Source organism: Oncorhynchus tshawytscha, linkage group LG09 (genome assembly GCF_018296145.1).
Source record: "Oncorhynchus tshawytscha isolate Ot180627B linkage group LG09, Otsh_v2.0, whole genome shotgun sequence".
Lineage (NCBI taxonomy): Eukaryota > Metazoa > Chordata > Actinopteri > Salmoniformes > Salmonidae > Oncorhynchus > Oncorhynchus tshawytscha.
In genome coordinates this window covers 52134623-52149613 of record NC_056437.1, presented here as the reverse complement: position 1 = coordinate 52149613, position 14991 = coordinate 52134623, and the positions used below count along the sequence as shown (strand labels likewise).

Genomic DNA, 14991 nt, shown 5'->3' with positions numbered 1-14991 from the left:
CTAATATCGCGAAAACCATTTTTAGCATTTTAATGCTGAAGGTGCTGCGCAGATATGCACGATCAAGAACAGGACGCCTACCTCGTGTTGGTCAGCGTGCAAAACTGGGCACAGTGCGCAATTTGACTAGGCTACTGATATTCCCTGGGGTTATTCGGCATGCAAAATGACATGTAGATTGATGACTGTCAACACAGTTACATACTTATTTCGACACTGAAGGAGAGGAATCAGTTATCCTATCTTTTGTAAAAATTTTGGAAGGTTGAAAGAAAGCAATATGAGCAACAACAAAAAAAAAGTGAATCTGCAATTTGTAACGTTTGAATCAATTTTCGGACCAATACCTGCTACAATTGAATTGGTTTGGGGTCCGTGGAACGATGCAGTCGTATATTAAACGTTTGAAATCGTGACCAATGCGTTACATCCCTAGTGTGTGTATATAACCAATTCATAAATCCCAAAATTGATGTCGCGGTATAAAAATGTGTTTGGAGAAAAAAAAGTTTTTTTTTGACAACTGCAAATGTCAAGGGGAAGGCCATTCAAGGAGTTGTGCCATGGCATACCTGGCCCACTTATTGAGCTATACCATTTGTTAAGTAAATCAAGTGACAAATAAAAGGTGAAAAGAATACTGGAGTAGGACTTTAAATCTTGTCTAATGGCAACAACAGTAATGGACATCAACGTAAAGTGCAAATGACACCCAATGTTAATTTTTCAATGTCAACGGTATGACCACATACCTTCTTCCTAGGCTTGAGCTGCTCCCTCCACTCCTTGAGATGGTGGTTGTGCTGCTCATCCAGAGACTTGAGCCTCTGAGTCTCGTTCTCAATGAGTAGGTGGCACTTCTCATTCTGCTCTCACACCACAATACAGTCAGTCATTACATAACACTTTGCATGGAGCACCTGTGGAACTTATTTCCCTACTTTACAAACCTACTGAATTTGTGGATCTTCCTATTATTGTACATTATGCCACATACATGCAGGCATATGCTCAGGACAAAAATTGATGTGTAAGGGTTTGACACCCAGGGTCAATTAAGATAAAGATATATAGATGGACATTATTCAGAGAGAGTTGTGTACTGTGGTCACCTGTAGCTGCTGGAGCTCCCTGACGTTGCCCTCACACTGGCCCACCATGTCCCTCATCTGGTGCTCATGCTTCTGTTGCTGGTGCAGCCGCTCAGCCTTCTGACGCTTGTCCTCCTGCTGGGCAAACTGGGGAGGCACACACACACACACACACACACACACACACACACACACAGAGAGGGAGAGAGATGGGGATGAGGGATTTGTTTACACCACTTAGGCCTGATACAGTTCTGTGACACGAGTATGATATTACTATTTTCTAGCTAACACTTGCACGTGTTTTCTGAATGCTTGAAGAGACGTCAGTGCTCATCTATTTGGCCTTCTTGCCCTTCTCTACCCTCCATCCCATATAGCTACACTACTACATGTTTGATTTACTCCGCCCCCTACTACATGTTTGATTTACTCCGCCCCCCCCCCCCCCACCCCCTGCTAGGCCGTTCTGTAGTTGTCTGGTACCTGTTTGATCTTCTCGCGGTCCTCCGACGTGCTGCCCGTGGAGTTGATGCGGAGGCTCTTCTTGAACATGACCATGCGGGTCTTGCCCTCGCTGCGCTGGATCTTGGGCAGGCGACCCTTCTCCTGCTGCTGTCGGGCCTTCAGCAGCTCAATCATCCTCTGGTTGTAGCACTGCATCTGCTCTTGTTCCTAGGGAGACAGTCATGTGTGAGGATGCGGACACACACACACTATGCAAAGGTAAGGGGTTGTTTGAGGATATTAGCTGGGCATAACCCCGATAAATGCAGGAGGTTCCTTTCCCAGCAACACGGATAGGGTTGCTATACCTTCTCATGCTTCTTGAGCAGCTGGTGCCGTTGGAGGAAGTACTGGTCTTTTAGCTGCTGTTTCAGTAACTGGTGCTTCTCATGAAGGTTCTTCTCATCTAGGTCCCAGATAGTAGCTTCCCTGTCTGAGGAACAAAAAGTGGAGACAGCCAGTGAATGAAAATGGTTTGGAAAGCAGTTGGAAGAAGAGAAAGATTCTCTCAAGTCAGAGATAAAAATATATCTGAGGTGAAAGATAAACACTAAGTAAGCATTTGTTAAATGTTGAGGGCTTAAACAGAGATCAAAGGTGTACTTTACAGGGACAGTTTGAGATTTAGGCAATGAAGCACTTTTTTCTACTTGCCCAGAGTCAGATGAACTCGTGGATAAAAATGTTGTGTCCTCAGTGTGGCAGTTTGAAGGAAGTTAAAGGTTGTTTCTGGAGACATTGCTAGCTGCCTCTTGTAGACTTCCAGTCATTGCGCTAATGGAAGTTAGCAATGGCTCCAGATACTACCTTCAATGTGTATCCTTCAAACTGCACAGAGTTAATCTCTCCGGAAACTGCCAAAATCTCAAACCATCCCTTTAACAGATCACAGGGAGTTACTAGACCCCTTCCCAGAGGAGCAGCTACTCTCATTCTAACAACAGTGTTGATGGCACCCAGCCATCCAGTGTGACTGATGCTTGTACCTCTGACAAGGTTCTGCTTCTTGTTGAGACACTGCCTCTCTGTCTCGGAGATCTCCCTCTTGTTCTCCGAAATTATCCTCTTCAGCGTCGTGTCCAGGTGGTTCTTCTGGGCCGACAGGAAGTTCTGCTCCTAAACCACAGGAAACAGTCAGTGATGCGAATTTTAATATGTGATTATATCTAGCTACCGTTAGCATGTTAAATGGATTTAGAAGCCAAATCAAATCAAATCAGTGGTGGCCAGTGGTGGAGCGATAAAGAAAGCCGCTTGTGTTTACCTCCGTTTGTTTCATCTGTGTAAAGGTGTTCATGCTCTGTTTCATGCTGTCTTTCCGTGACTTTCTGGGGAGCTTCTCAATCTCATTCTTCACCTGGAAAGATGATTGTAAGACGTATGGACTTAATAAAACACTCCTTTCATTTTTATGCTCACCGTCCACACGCACTCCCTCACCTCTTTTTTGTTGCGCTTCATCTGATCCAGGAACTTGTTGTAGTCGCGGTCCTGTTCGGAGCGGATGCGTTTGGTCTCGTCCCTGAGCTTAATGGCGTGGTCCGTCTCCATCTTCTCGATGGTCTGCTTCTGGTGCTTCTCCAGGCTCTCCAGCTCTGTGTCATAGAACTTCTTCTTCGCCTTGGAGGAGCAGAAAGAAGGAATTAAACATGTTCGCCAAGAAATAAACCTGTTCATAAAAGTAGCCATGATCCTGGAGGGGACAAAGCTGGGAAGGTTTGGAAAATGTCAAAAAAGATAGACAGGAGGCTGGTGGAAGGAGCTATAGGAGGACGGGCTCATTGTAATGACTGGAATGGAGTCAAAACGTTGTTCATATATTTCATGTGTTTGACTCCATTTTTCCATTTAATCCATGCCAATGAGCCTGTCCTCCCACCAGCCTCCTCTGCAGAGGATATCCCCTATTTGTTCATAGACCGATGTAACGCATCATTTCTTTTGGCGAGGGGAGGGTTGTGGAAAAGGGATTCCCTTAACCGGACAGCTATCTAAAGGGATGTTGATATGACACGAGTGTGGGTGTTAGAGTTAATTCAGGGGTTCTGTCCTTCCATAAACAGTGGAAGAGAGATGTTGTGTGGATTGGAGAAATTCTGGTATTTTACACATTAGTGGGAGTAGATACATTTGTATTTATTTAAATAGAGACAATTGATATGTCAAGGTCTTTCAGTACACACCAGCCCCGCGCCGGCCACATCAATTACGAACCCCACCCGATATCAGTATTTTTCTACACAACCCGACCCACCAGCATAGAATTGTTCCAAGAGTCGATCCGTGAGTCTCTAAATATAGCCAATTCAACCATTCTCGTATGTTTAAAATCTCAGCTCCTTTTCAGTTGTCCCAACTTTTCTTTCTAAAAGGGCCCCATTGTCAGCAAGACGCATCAGTTAAATTCAGGCTACAAGAGTTTAGGCCATGGTTTCCCCAAACTTTTTTTTGTCCACGACCCCATTTTCATATCTGAACATTCTTGCGACCGCAACCATGGGAGAAAAAAAAAATGTTATTAAACAGCCGTGGGTATCCAACCCGATGCAAGACTATAGTGTCAGTGGGTGTGGGTGTGTCTAGACCTACGTTCATCTCCTGGTCGAAGCGTCGCTGCATCTGCTCCTTCTGAGCGTCCAGCTTTGTGTTCAGTAACGCTTGGGCACGGTGCTCCTCCTTCTGCAGCAGCCGCAGATCCCGGAGCTCCTGACGCCTGCACACACACAGTTCAAATACTCTTACGGTCTTGACCTTGACAGAGTTTTTGACAATCTGAGGGAGATGACATTGCCTTGGAGTAAAAACAGTTGGAGGCAAATAATTCCACATCAAAAGATCTAATAAATAGTCAAAACAATGTACACTGAATCAATTCTAAGCACCATGAGACAAATTGGCCTCTCGTATCAGAAAACAGACTGGGGAATATATTCTCAAAATGGAGAGAGGAGAGGAGAGTTCATGAGAAAGCCTTGCTCCCTCCATCACAGTGAGAACATAGAGCTTAGAGGAATCTGACTACCAGGTAGTAAGTGTGTGAGTCATCACCAGTCTGACACTGCCTGAACCAACAGTGTGGTGTCAAATGATCACCGCTAGATGGCAATGACGGCACACTTGGCTCCGGATCTTTAACTCATGACGTTTTAGAATCCTCTACCAAGTTTCAATTATTTGTTGTCAAATTGGGGCAGTTTAGGGACTCGTACATGTTCATGCAAAATAGTGAAATATTTGGCCCATATCAAAACCAGTGACTGGTATACATTGTTTACTGGTATACTGAATATCTTATCACTGTTAGGAACTTATCACAATCCTTCCTTTTCACTCACAAAAATAGTATGTTCCATGCTATGTTGTTCACACTTGACTCACATGATCTCAAAGGGCAAAGACCAGACCGGACAAAATATGACATCTGAACACCACCCCAAGCACTCAACAACTCTCAGTATCCCAAAGATCCTGTTTTATACAGAGAGGAGTAGACAGGGCCCCTTTTCCTGACCTTGATTCAGGGAGAAAAAGGGTTTTCAAGGAAGCAGTGTGACTTGCCTGAGAAACCTCATCTCTTCATCTTTCTTCTCATCATCGCCGATGATCTTGGATGTGGTCACGCTGACCTCCAAGCCGTCAATGACAAACTTCCTGGTGCGCTTCAACGTCTTACTGGAGAAACGAGAGTCCTGGAGGAGACAGGGAGTTATTAGGGGCCACAGTGTGTGTTTAGTGTCACAATACAGTACCACGATTGAGTGACTGCAGTAGTGTTATTTTTACCATTAGGACAGTAAAAAAAAAAAGTCATTTTCTTGTTATATATAATAATATATATATATATTATATATATAAAATAATAATAAATAAATAAATAATATATATATATATATATATATATATATATATATATATATATTTTATTTATTTATTTATTATTATATATATATATATATATATATATATATATATATATATATATATATAACAACAAGTCAGGGCGTTCAGTCTCCTTGGCATGATACATGAGGACAACACACTAGTGTGTCTTTAAAGGAGGTGGTGGTGTATGGAGAGCACTGTACATATTCTGCCTGCCAGTTGACAGGAAAGAGCAGTAGTGGAAAGGCATGGACACACCGTCGGCGTTTACCGGCTGAGAGCACTTAGCAATTCTAAAAACAGGGTGCCGGCAGTAATTTGCAAACCAACTCTACAGCGGGTGGTCCCTAAAACACGCTACGCCGAACGAACTGCAAATCAACATTTGGTGCGTGTGTGTGTGTATGGTCCCTAAGACAGGGTGATCCTGCTGGGCCGGTCCTTTATAATTACCCTGCTCTGTCGTACAGGGAGGGAGTGCCATGCAGGAAGTTGGATTCTCTATGACAACAGAGCTCTCATCCCCCAGTACAGAAACAGAGAGACTCAACACTGGTTCTTACTAGGTCACTGGGCCAGAACCACACCAGTCTCTGCCCAGGAAAAGTAGCACAACCCTGGGTGACATGGCTACTTTAAGGGCTTTTGTGGAAATAATGATCATCCTATTGATGAAAAGTGAAAACGGAAGGGGCCAGCAGAACAAACACCGTTCCCTGTACGTCTCTCACCAGAGAAGGTACTGTAAGTAAACATGTCCTGCTGTAGCCATTCTTCTAAACCTTTGACAGAGACACTGTGTGCAATGGTGTGTGTGTGTGTGTGTGCGAGCGAGCGAGAGTGATGACATCGGTGCATAATGTATGTGACCAAGTTGAGCCCACATCCAGTGTGTTCCGAGGGCACAGGTGTATGTACTGCAGCAACAGCTCAGATGGGGCCTAGCCTCGCATCTGGCTCTAGCCTACCTCCCTTGATCCGTGTTCTCTCATACAGCGCCATTCATAAACCCCTGGTTTTCCTGACATGCCCATCTCTCATAGGCTCACACTGTTACTGGGTCAAACATAGATGTCCCATTCATCTAGCCCGGCGGAAAATGAACTGCTGAATAATCGGTTCTGGAAAAATACATATCACAAATGGAACACAAGTCCAATGAATAGATGTCCAGTGATGGCCAGTCCATAAACAACCAGAAGCTCCCCGAGCAACAATGGCTGTATAGAAATGACATCCACAATACTGAATAGAGCTCAAAACAAAGAGCCATTGGTCATAATGGATGGGAAATGGAATTGCATTAGTGCAAACAGACTCGTTATTAAAGGATGGGATGTGTCCATTTTCCAGAGAACATCAGTCTGATTCCATCTCAGAGCCTCTTCTGCTAGAAATGATGCTTTTGCCACAACACTTTGAACGTAGCAGCTTATTTCAGTGGAGTTTGACTCATTGACAAGTGCATGTATGAATGCAGGTTCGGGGTAGTTTAAGACGAGCTGTTCTTTGTTGTGAGCTCACACCCTAGGACAGGGTTCCCCGACTGACGGCCCGCGGGTGGTTTTATTTGGCCCCCAAAGTTCTCTGAGCAAAACATAAGAAATCAGCTCCAAGTGATTTTATTTTAAGAAATGTATCCACAAGCATAATTGAGACGTGATCATATTCAAATGTAAGCAAGGTTTGAAATTACGTTTTAGTCAAACATTATACACTATATATAAACTCGTAAAAATCCAAATAACTTCACAGATCGTCATTGTAAAAGGGTTTAAACACTGCTTCCCATGCTTGTTCAATGGACCATAAATAAATAATGAACATGCACCTGCCCGGACGACACTGGGCCAATTGTGCACCGCCTCATAGGTCTCCCAGTCGTGGCCGGCTGCGACACAGCCTGGGATCGAACCCTGGTCTGTAGTGACGCAGTGGCTTAGACAGCTGCGCCACTCAGGAGGCCTCACAGCTAGCCATTGTTATGTAAAATGTTCCCCAAAATATCCCAGTGGTCTTGCCTTGGCCACAAGCCAGAGCAGGTCTGCCGAGACCATGGCCCAGAAAGTCACTGGAGCCAGGCCGTGGAAATACAAAAGTCTGAGTTTTTTTGGTAAAACACTAGGATAAATCATTGGAAATGTGACATTAAACATGGTGTTACTCACCACCCTGGGGCAGAGGGATCCATCATCCTTGTTGACTGACATGTCTCCTGACAGGTTGAGGCTGATGTCCATGCTCTCAGAAGCAGACACGCTGCCCGCGTCAGAGTACCTCTTGGGGATCATGCCATTGGCGTTGTGGTGGGCCATCGGGTTGTCCATGTTAGCCCCTATGGGGACCCTCTCCCTTTTCGAAGGCCCTCTCTTCGTGCTGCCGTTCAGCCCGATCAAAGGTGTGGGGTCTGGGGTAGGGGTGGGGGGCCCTTTTTCCCCAATCACGGGAACCACCCCACTGGCCATGCTGGAGCTTCCTCCCTTCACCGCCAACTGGCTTTGGGGTATTTTTGGTACCATCTCGGGCTGTGCCAGCAGGGCCGGGTTCTCTGTCAGAGGGGTGTCCACAGGCTTGCCCTCATCCGAGGTGCTCTTCCCATCCTCAATGCCTGAGTCGGAGCTGGAGAACACCTTGCCAGAGGCCTCGCTCTCGGGCTTGTCAGAGTCCACAATGCTGATGCCCTCATCAGGGAGCTGTCGGTCGATCGGCTGGCCATCCCTCGTGCAGGAAGGTCTCACGGGGTGTTTGGCCTCAGCCCCCACGGGGTTTTTGGTGAGTGTGTCTGGGGCACTGTCCCCTTGTAGACTGGTCTGACTGGTTTGAGACGGGTCCTTGCCTGGAGGCTGGGGAGAGGAGAGGAACATGGTTATGTGCGGCAGTGACAAAGCATTTCAACACGGGTGCCTTTTTCGCACCTTTTCCCCAGAAGCACCATCGGCGCCTATGTTGAAAGTAATCCCACTAATACGAGCCAAATTAAATGGACTTCGCCTTAATGATCGATGGTCTGATTCTCTTGGCTTTCATATTGCAGTGTTGACCTTTAGTGGTACTGTCTGTAGCAACGCAGATGTTCCTTTCTAAACTCCTACCCATACAACTTACCTCTTCTGCGCACCGGAGATAAAGTATGTCAGTGATAATACACTAATAACAACAACAGTTGCAGATCCTGTTGACGCCCCGTGGCTCTCACGTGCAGAGAGCGGTCTGGGAGCGTTAAGCTAACAATGGTCATCAGCCACCTTTACGACCGGGGCCAGCCTTTCTAAAGAACTCTAAAGACACAGTCGGAGAGAACTGGCTGGCTGCTCTCCAGGCCCCGAGACAACCGTTTACAACCTCTCCGCCAAATACACCCGCTGCTATGCTCTGTGTGTTTCAGGGCCGCCAGCAAAACGGGTGGCGAGCAGGCATTCTCCCCCAGTACTTTTCAATTAGGTGGGGGCAGAACTCCACCACTTCAGATTTGGTTTAATACAAAATGACACAAAAGCGTTGAAAACAGGGACAAAGTAGGCTTACTGTTTCTTTTTTATAAATGGCCTCGCCTCATAATTCATCAACTCGCACACACTTTTGTAGCCAATGTCTTTCTCACCAGAGTGCTGCAGGGTGTGTCGACCAAATCAGATTTACGGAAATTGCGGGTCTGGCATGTGCACGGCTATAGAAAGCAGTGCGCACTCTCCACTTCACGCCAGTATTATTTTAGCGAACAGGAAAATAACTCACCCCCGACACAAGCAAAAACACTTTACAGAAATGTTGTGGCAGCCTACACCTAAAACAGTAGCGATCTGACACGCTGTATCACTCTAAAGCAACTGTGGCCTACACCTATGCGCCCTGCCCTGTCCCATTTGGCCAGGGGAAACTGGCTCTTCCTAATGGAACAACAAATCAGGCTCAACTAGCCCGGCTGCCATTAATTGTGTGTCTTTCACTTAAACAAAGGGGATGATCCAGAAAGATCAGTTTTAGGCATCGCTGAAATTCCTTACATTTTTGTGCTTTTCATTTTATCACCTGGGCAACTTTAGAGCAGGCTCAACTTGCCTGACTGCTCAGTTTACTTGCTCCAGACAATAGGGCAACTCTTAAGGTCCCTGCTACAACTAGGTTCTAGAGTTTTACCAGCTGGTAACCATCAGGAAGAAAAATATGGCACAACCACTCTGGACCTGTGGTGCCACCTCTGACCGTACATGATACAGACAACATCTTGGAGTGTCTACACTCTGAAATACGATTTTACATATTAATGTATTCAACTTCACAAATATCTCAAAACAACCCTTTTTGATCATACTGTACCTCGTGCGTGTGTGTGTGTGTGTGTGTGTGGTGAACAACTACTAAGAATTCCTGAAAGCTGCACTCTCAGGCCTTGCATTTCCCTCTGGGGGGGGGTTCTGTGATAAGAAAGCAGTTTGAAGTGTGTGCGCGGGCGTTTGTGTGCGGGGGGTTCTGTCATGAGGAGGAATGAAACATGCTGATCTCTTGACTGCGGGTCAGCAGCAGCTAGAATGCAAGAGGACAGGACAGACCGCTGACTATACTGATGCTCTAAGGGTAGCAATAATGAAGACCGCTACGGTCCATCCAAAATGACCTCAGGTCCATATCACATAACAGTTATGAATGACTTATTTTCACCTAGAAACAATCCAATCTAATGAACAACTTCAGTACTGTTCGATTAGGAAAACATAGTTTAAAGGCAAGTGTATATGTTTACCTAAAAAGGTCTGTGGAAAAGAAAACATGTCAAACTTTAAATAATGAAATCCCCCAAGAGGTGGTAACGCGATACGTGTGCCAGTGTACAGGACAACAAACAGCATCCATTTTTAACAGTGGGTAACTGGGTGTGTGAAAGCAAGTGTTCCAAATTCTGTTCCTTTGTTTGAGCACCAGTGATTTAGTGCCCTCTGATTTCCCCTCGCTTTCTAATCCAGTCCACCCACACATTCATATACAGTAAACCCATTAGGCTCAACCTGAATAAAACGGTTAACTGGAAGCGTTTGATTAGTAGATGTTTTCGGGCCGGTTTCCCGGACGCAGATTAAGCCAAATCCTGAATTCAAACCCATTTTCAAAAATGGAGATTCTCCATCAGTTCAGGACTAGGCTCAATCTGTGTTTGAATAGTAGAAAGACCATATGGAGTCCTCATCAGGGACATAATGACCACGGCAGCTGGAGTTTGAGGTCGCCCAGGGAGTGTGTGACTATCAGTGTGTGCAGAATGTGCTCTAGTGTGTGTGTTCTATCCTCTCAGTGAGAAGTGTGTGTATGTCCTCCTCCCCCATCTCAGTGTGCGATCCGAACACCACAGAAACACCCCCACTCTTTAGAGAGTGCTGCCCTGCTGAGTCAACTCCAGGTTTTCCCAATCTCCGTCCTGGGGGCACCCGTTGTGTTTTTTTTCCCCCTAGCACAACACAGCTGATTCAAATAACCAACTGATCATCAAACTGTATTTGAATCAGCTGTGTAGTGAGTGCTAGGGCAAAACCAGAACATGTAGCCAGGGTGGGGGGACCCCAGGACAGAGTTTGGGAAACCCTAGTCTAGACCACACACACACACACACACACACATGAACAGGAAGCTGCAGATTCTGGGGTGTGGGGCACGCTAGCAGAAACTATCAAAAGTAAATAGAACATTCCAAAAGTAGAGTACTGTACTTTGATTCAGCTATGTACATATCACAATATCCTCCCTTAATGTCACATACAACATGACTGCTAAACAGAATGTCTTGGATGTATAAACCAAACTACTTTGAGGCCTACGTGAAACGAGAACTTCAGGAAACAATAAGAAAACGCCACTGCTAAGAACAGATGTGAAAGTTCAGCGTAAGAGAGGGGAGGATATAGGATAAAAGGAATGCAGGAAAGGAGACAGACAGGAGAGAGTGAGAGCAGTAAAAGGGTCTTACCACTGGGACTGAGAGCTCAGCGGTGTCCTCCTCCTCTCCTTCCTCTCGATTGTCCTCGATTTCCTCCATGACTTCAGCCTTCGCCTCAGCAACCAGCTCTCGCAAGGGTCTGTTGGTCTTCACCGAGCAGACAAAGGGGTGCTGGGGGGGACAGGGAGGAGGTCAGGACAACCATGTTACATCCATAGAACAACACTTGATTGACAGGGGCATAGAAAGCAAACAGGAGGAAAAGGTACTTTCACAGGAGAGTGAAACTTAATCTGCCACCTGTATCTACCCATGGCCGTTTCTAAACAGTAGCAACCATCAATGAGGCCAGGGTATGAGCTCACCCTGATGAAATAATGAAGATGACCCCAAATCCTCATGTACTTATAATACCAAGTTCCTAAAAATTTAATAAGAATGATTTAATTAGCGTAATAATAGGAGCAGGCTTGAGAGGGGATAATGACAGCCACAGACAAGGCTGTGAAAATGTAAGTGCAGCGAAAATAAAAGAGCAAAGCATCTATTATTCAGGTGATTTGAACAATGGCTAATTTAATTGGCCCAGCTGGCACAGGCAGGTAGGCAAGTGACAGGAGTGTGGCTGAGGCAGAAAGGGGCCCTCTGGGCTGCCTCCATCTGTGTGGATAGCATTAGCGATAGCTTTAAACTTCTCCAATGACAGAAAATGCATCAAGTCAACAATGACTCGGGGAAAGCAGAGTGCCAGCTATCACACAGGAGAGGAAAAACCCCCAGTCAAAGTGCTACACTTGAACACCACAACGCAGTGTCTGGGGTATCAAGGAAAGCAGGGAGAAGCATTTGAAACACCTCACTAAGACTTATGGACTTGGCTCACTGGAAGTCCAACAGAACTCATTTGGACGCTCTTTGAAACGTCGCATCAACACTTCCTGGGTATACATGGTAGCTATCTCTATAACCGTTATAAAAAAAACACTGGTTTGGTTTCCGGCTCAACTAAACAGTGAATCTTTTTCTGGCAGGTAGTGGTAATTCTGTTGATTCAACACATATCACACCGCAGCACCTCTCTGGGACCCCATGAGACCCTCTCCCCATGCTCTGTCTCACAAAGGAGCTTCACAACTCAGGGCTAGTATTCATAAAGCATCGTGGAGTAGGAATGCTGATCTAGGATCAGTTCCCTTGTCTATGTAATGTACATAATGAAAAAAAGGCAAAGCTGATCCTAGATCAGCACTCCTATTCAGACTTTACTCTGCCCCTCCAGCTTCAACAGGTTTACTATGAAAACTGAGCCTGGACCACCACTGCTACACTAAGCAAAATGTTCACTGGGTGAAGAAAGCAAACGGACCAGCATTAGTTCCCAGCCATGTTTGATCCAGCCATGGCTCAGCCCGGCTTAACAGCTCCCTCTGATGTTTGCAAGGGTGGGGCTGGTCTGGATGGCTGGTCCGAAATGCTTCAATGTGAACCACATGGCCGGCTTCAGAGAGGTAGAGGCACAGAATGGCTGGAGTTGGATGATGTTATTCTTAACCCCTGGTCCAGGGTAAGTTATCGTTTGTTCCTCCTAATGGTTAATGTTGGGACTTGGGCAATCTGATCCTAAATCTGTAGTTAGGAACCAATGTTCACAGCTGTGGTGAATTATTCATTCATGTGGTTGTGTAGACAACATGTATACAACATTCCCCCACATGGGATGAGGCGGCCATGAACATGACATAACAGAGTAGGAGAGAGGAGAGCTACAGTCACATTGACTAGACTTAGTACGTGTCAGGGGACAAACTTATCACACATGGACACTGTCCAAGTGTTGACTAGAATAATGGATGTAAATAAACAGACTTCTAACGATGAGATTTCCAGCAATCTCAATCAATGAGTGATCCACAGACCAAGTATCCCCAAGGCCTCCTCCCCGTGTCACAATGCATGCCAATAAGCCACAGCGGGTGCTGTTGGCAGCTGTTCAAGGCGTCTCATTCCCATCAACGCCATCTCACTGGGGTTAAAAACAGCCGTGGTATGATAGAGATCAAAACTTACAGTGTGGCACCGAACGTGACCACTCCTGTCTCTCTCCGGTGCAATTTAAAAAATCCCAGCAGGCTTTTGGCCAGGATACTCGGCCCCTGTAATTGTCCAGGGGTGGAGAGAATATGGAGAAAAAAAAATCCCTAAGTGCCATTGACTGGCAACAGTAATACAAATGACTAGCAATCCCCCTTTGCTTTTAAACCCAGACAGGAAATAGTGGGTCCTGCATTTTAATAGACGCCTCATCTCTTTTCTTTCCTCGTGCTCTCTCGCTCTCTTTCTCCCTCCATCTCCCAGATGCCCTCCCGATGTTACTGCTCATTTGCCCATTGTATCATCTCCCTAATCCTCGTGTCTGAAAAAGCTGATGTTTGGGGGTGATTAGAACGTGGACCTATGAAGAATGAGATAAGGGAAAACCGTCCTCATACATCAAAGAGGCCGAGCTAGAGTATAGTGTGACCATCTTACCTCCAGGAGCTGGGCTGCGTTTGGCCGACTCTCCGGATTCTTATCCAACGACTTTTTCAGGAAATCCTTAAACTCCTGCGACCTTAAACACACAGAATTCCGGGAACATTAATCAAAGGAAGACAGAATGGAGGAGATGGGGTGGTGGTATTTTCACTACACAACATCTTGACAATCTGAGGCTGTAACGGAACAGGCTCAGAGTTTAATGGCTGTGATAGGAGAAAACTGAGAATGGATTAACGTTGTAGTTACTCCATAATACTAATATAACTGACAGAGTGAAAAGGAAGCCTGTACAGAATAAAAAAATATTCAAAAAATATGCATCCTGTTTGCAACAAGGTTCTAAAGTGATACTGCCCGAAAAAATTGGCAAATAGCACTTTGTATCCAGGACAAAAACTGCTTGGGGCAAATCCAATACAACATATTACGGAGTATCACTCTCCAAATTCGCAAGCATAGTGGTGGCTGCGTCATGCTATGGGTGTATTTGTAATCCTTAAGGACTGTGGAGTTTTTTCAGGATAAAAAAAATAAAGGGAATGGAGCTAAGCACAGGCAAACTCCTAGAGGAAAACCTGATTCAGTCTGCTTTCCACCAGACACTGGGAGATGAATTCACCTTTCAGCAGGGCAATAACCTAAAACACAAGGCCAAATATACATGATTTGCTCACCAAGAAGACAGTTAAAACTGTTACTTAGCAACATCGACTTAAATCTGATTGAAAATCTGATTGGCAAGATCTGAAAATTGTTGTCTAGCAATGATCAACAACCAATTTGATAGAGCTTATAATAATAAAAATGGGCAAATGTTACACAAACCAGGTGCGGAAAACCCTTGGAAGCTTACCCAGAAAGACAACTGTAATCACTGTAGTTGCATAATTATCTAAATCAAGACCACTTGTGTAGAGTGTTGACAAAAAAAGAAACAATTAAATCCATTTTAATCCCACTGTAACAACAATATTTGACCCACCACCTGGATTTGGTCCTATGTAGCAAAATTTCAAATCATGTTTTGTTTTTTTAAATTGGATAAAA

At 45.2% G+C, this 14991-nt stretch overlaps 1 protein-coding gene across 1 annotated transcript in view; it reads right to left on the bottom strand.

The window, feature by feature from the left end:
• LOC112258109 (serine/threonine-protein kinase 10-like) overlaps window positions 1-14991 on the bottom strand; it is a 42994-nt gene that overhangs the window by 1491 nt on the left and 26512 nt on the right. The window contains exons 7-18 of the mRNA XM_042327057.1: window positions 13936-14017; window positions 11437-11577; window positions 7649-8323; window positions 5157-5287; window positions 4188-4311; window positions 3039-3218; window positions 2863-2955; window positions 2585-2714; window positions 1907-2031; window positions 1578-1766; window positions 1113-1238; window positions 753-866 (exon numbers count right to left, since the gene is read on the bottom strand). Of these exons, the coding sequence (XP_042182991.1) occupies window positions 753-866; window positions 1113-1238; window positions 1578-1766; window positions 1907-2031; window positions 2585-2714; window positions 2863-2955; window positions 3039-3218; window positions 4188-4311; window positions 5157-5287; window positions 7649-8323; window positions 11437-11577; window positions 13936-14017 (2110 nt within the window). The remainder of the gene's footprint in view (window positions 1-752; window positions 867-1112; window positions 1239-1577; window positions 1767-1906; window positions 2032-2584; window positions 2715-2862; window positions 2956-3038; window positions 3219-4187; window positions 4312-5156; window positions 5288-7648; window positions 8324-11436; window positions 11578-13935; window positions 14018-14991) is intronic.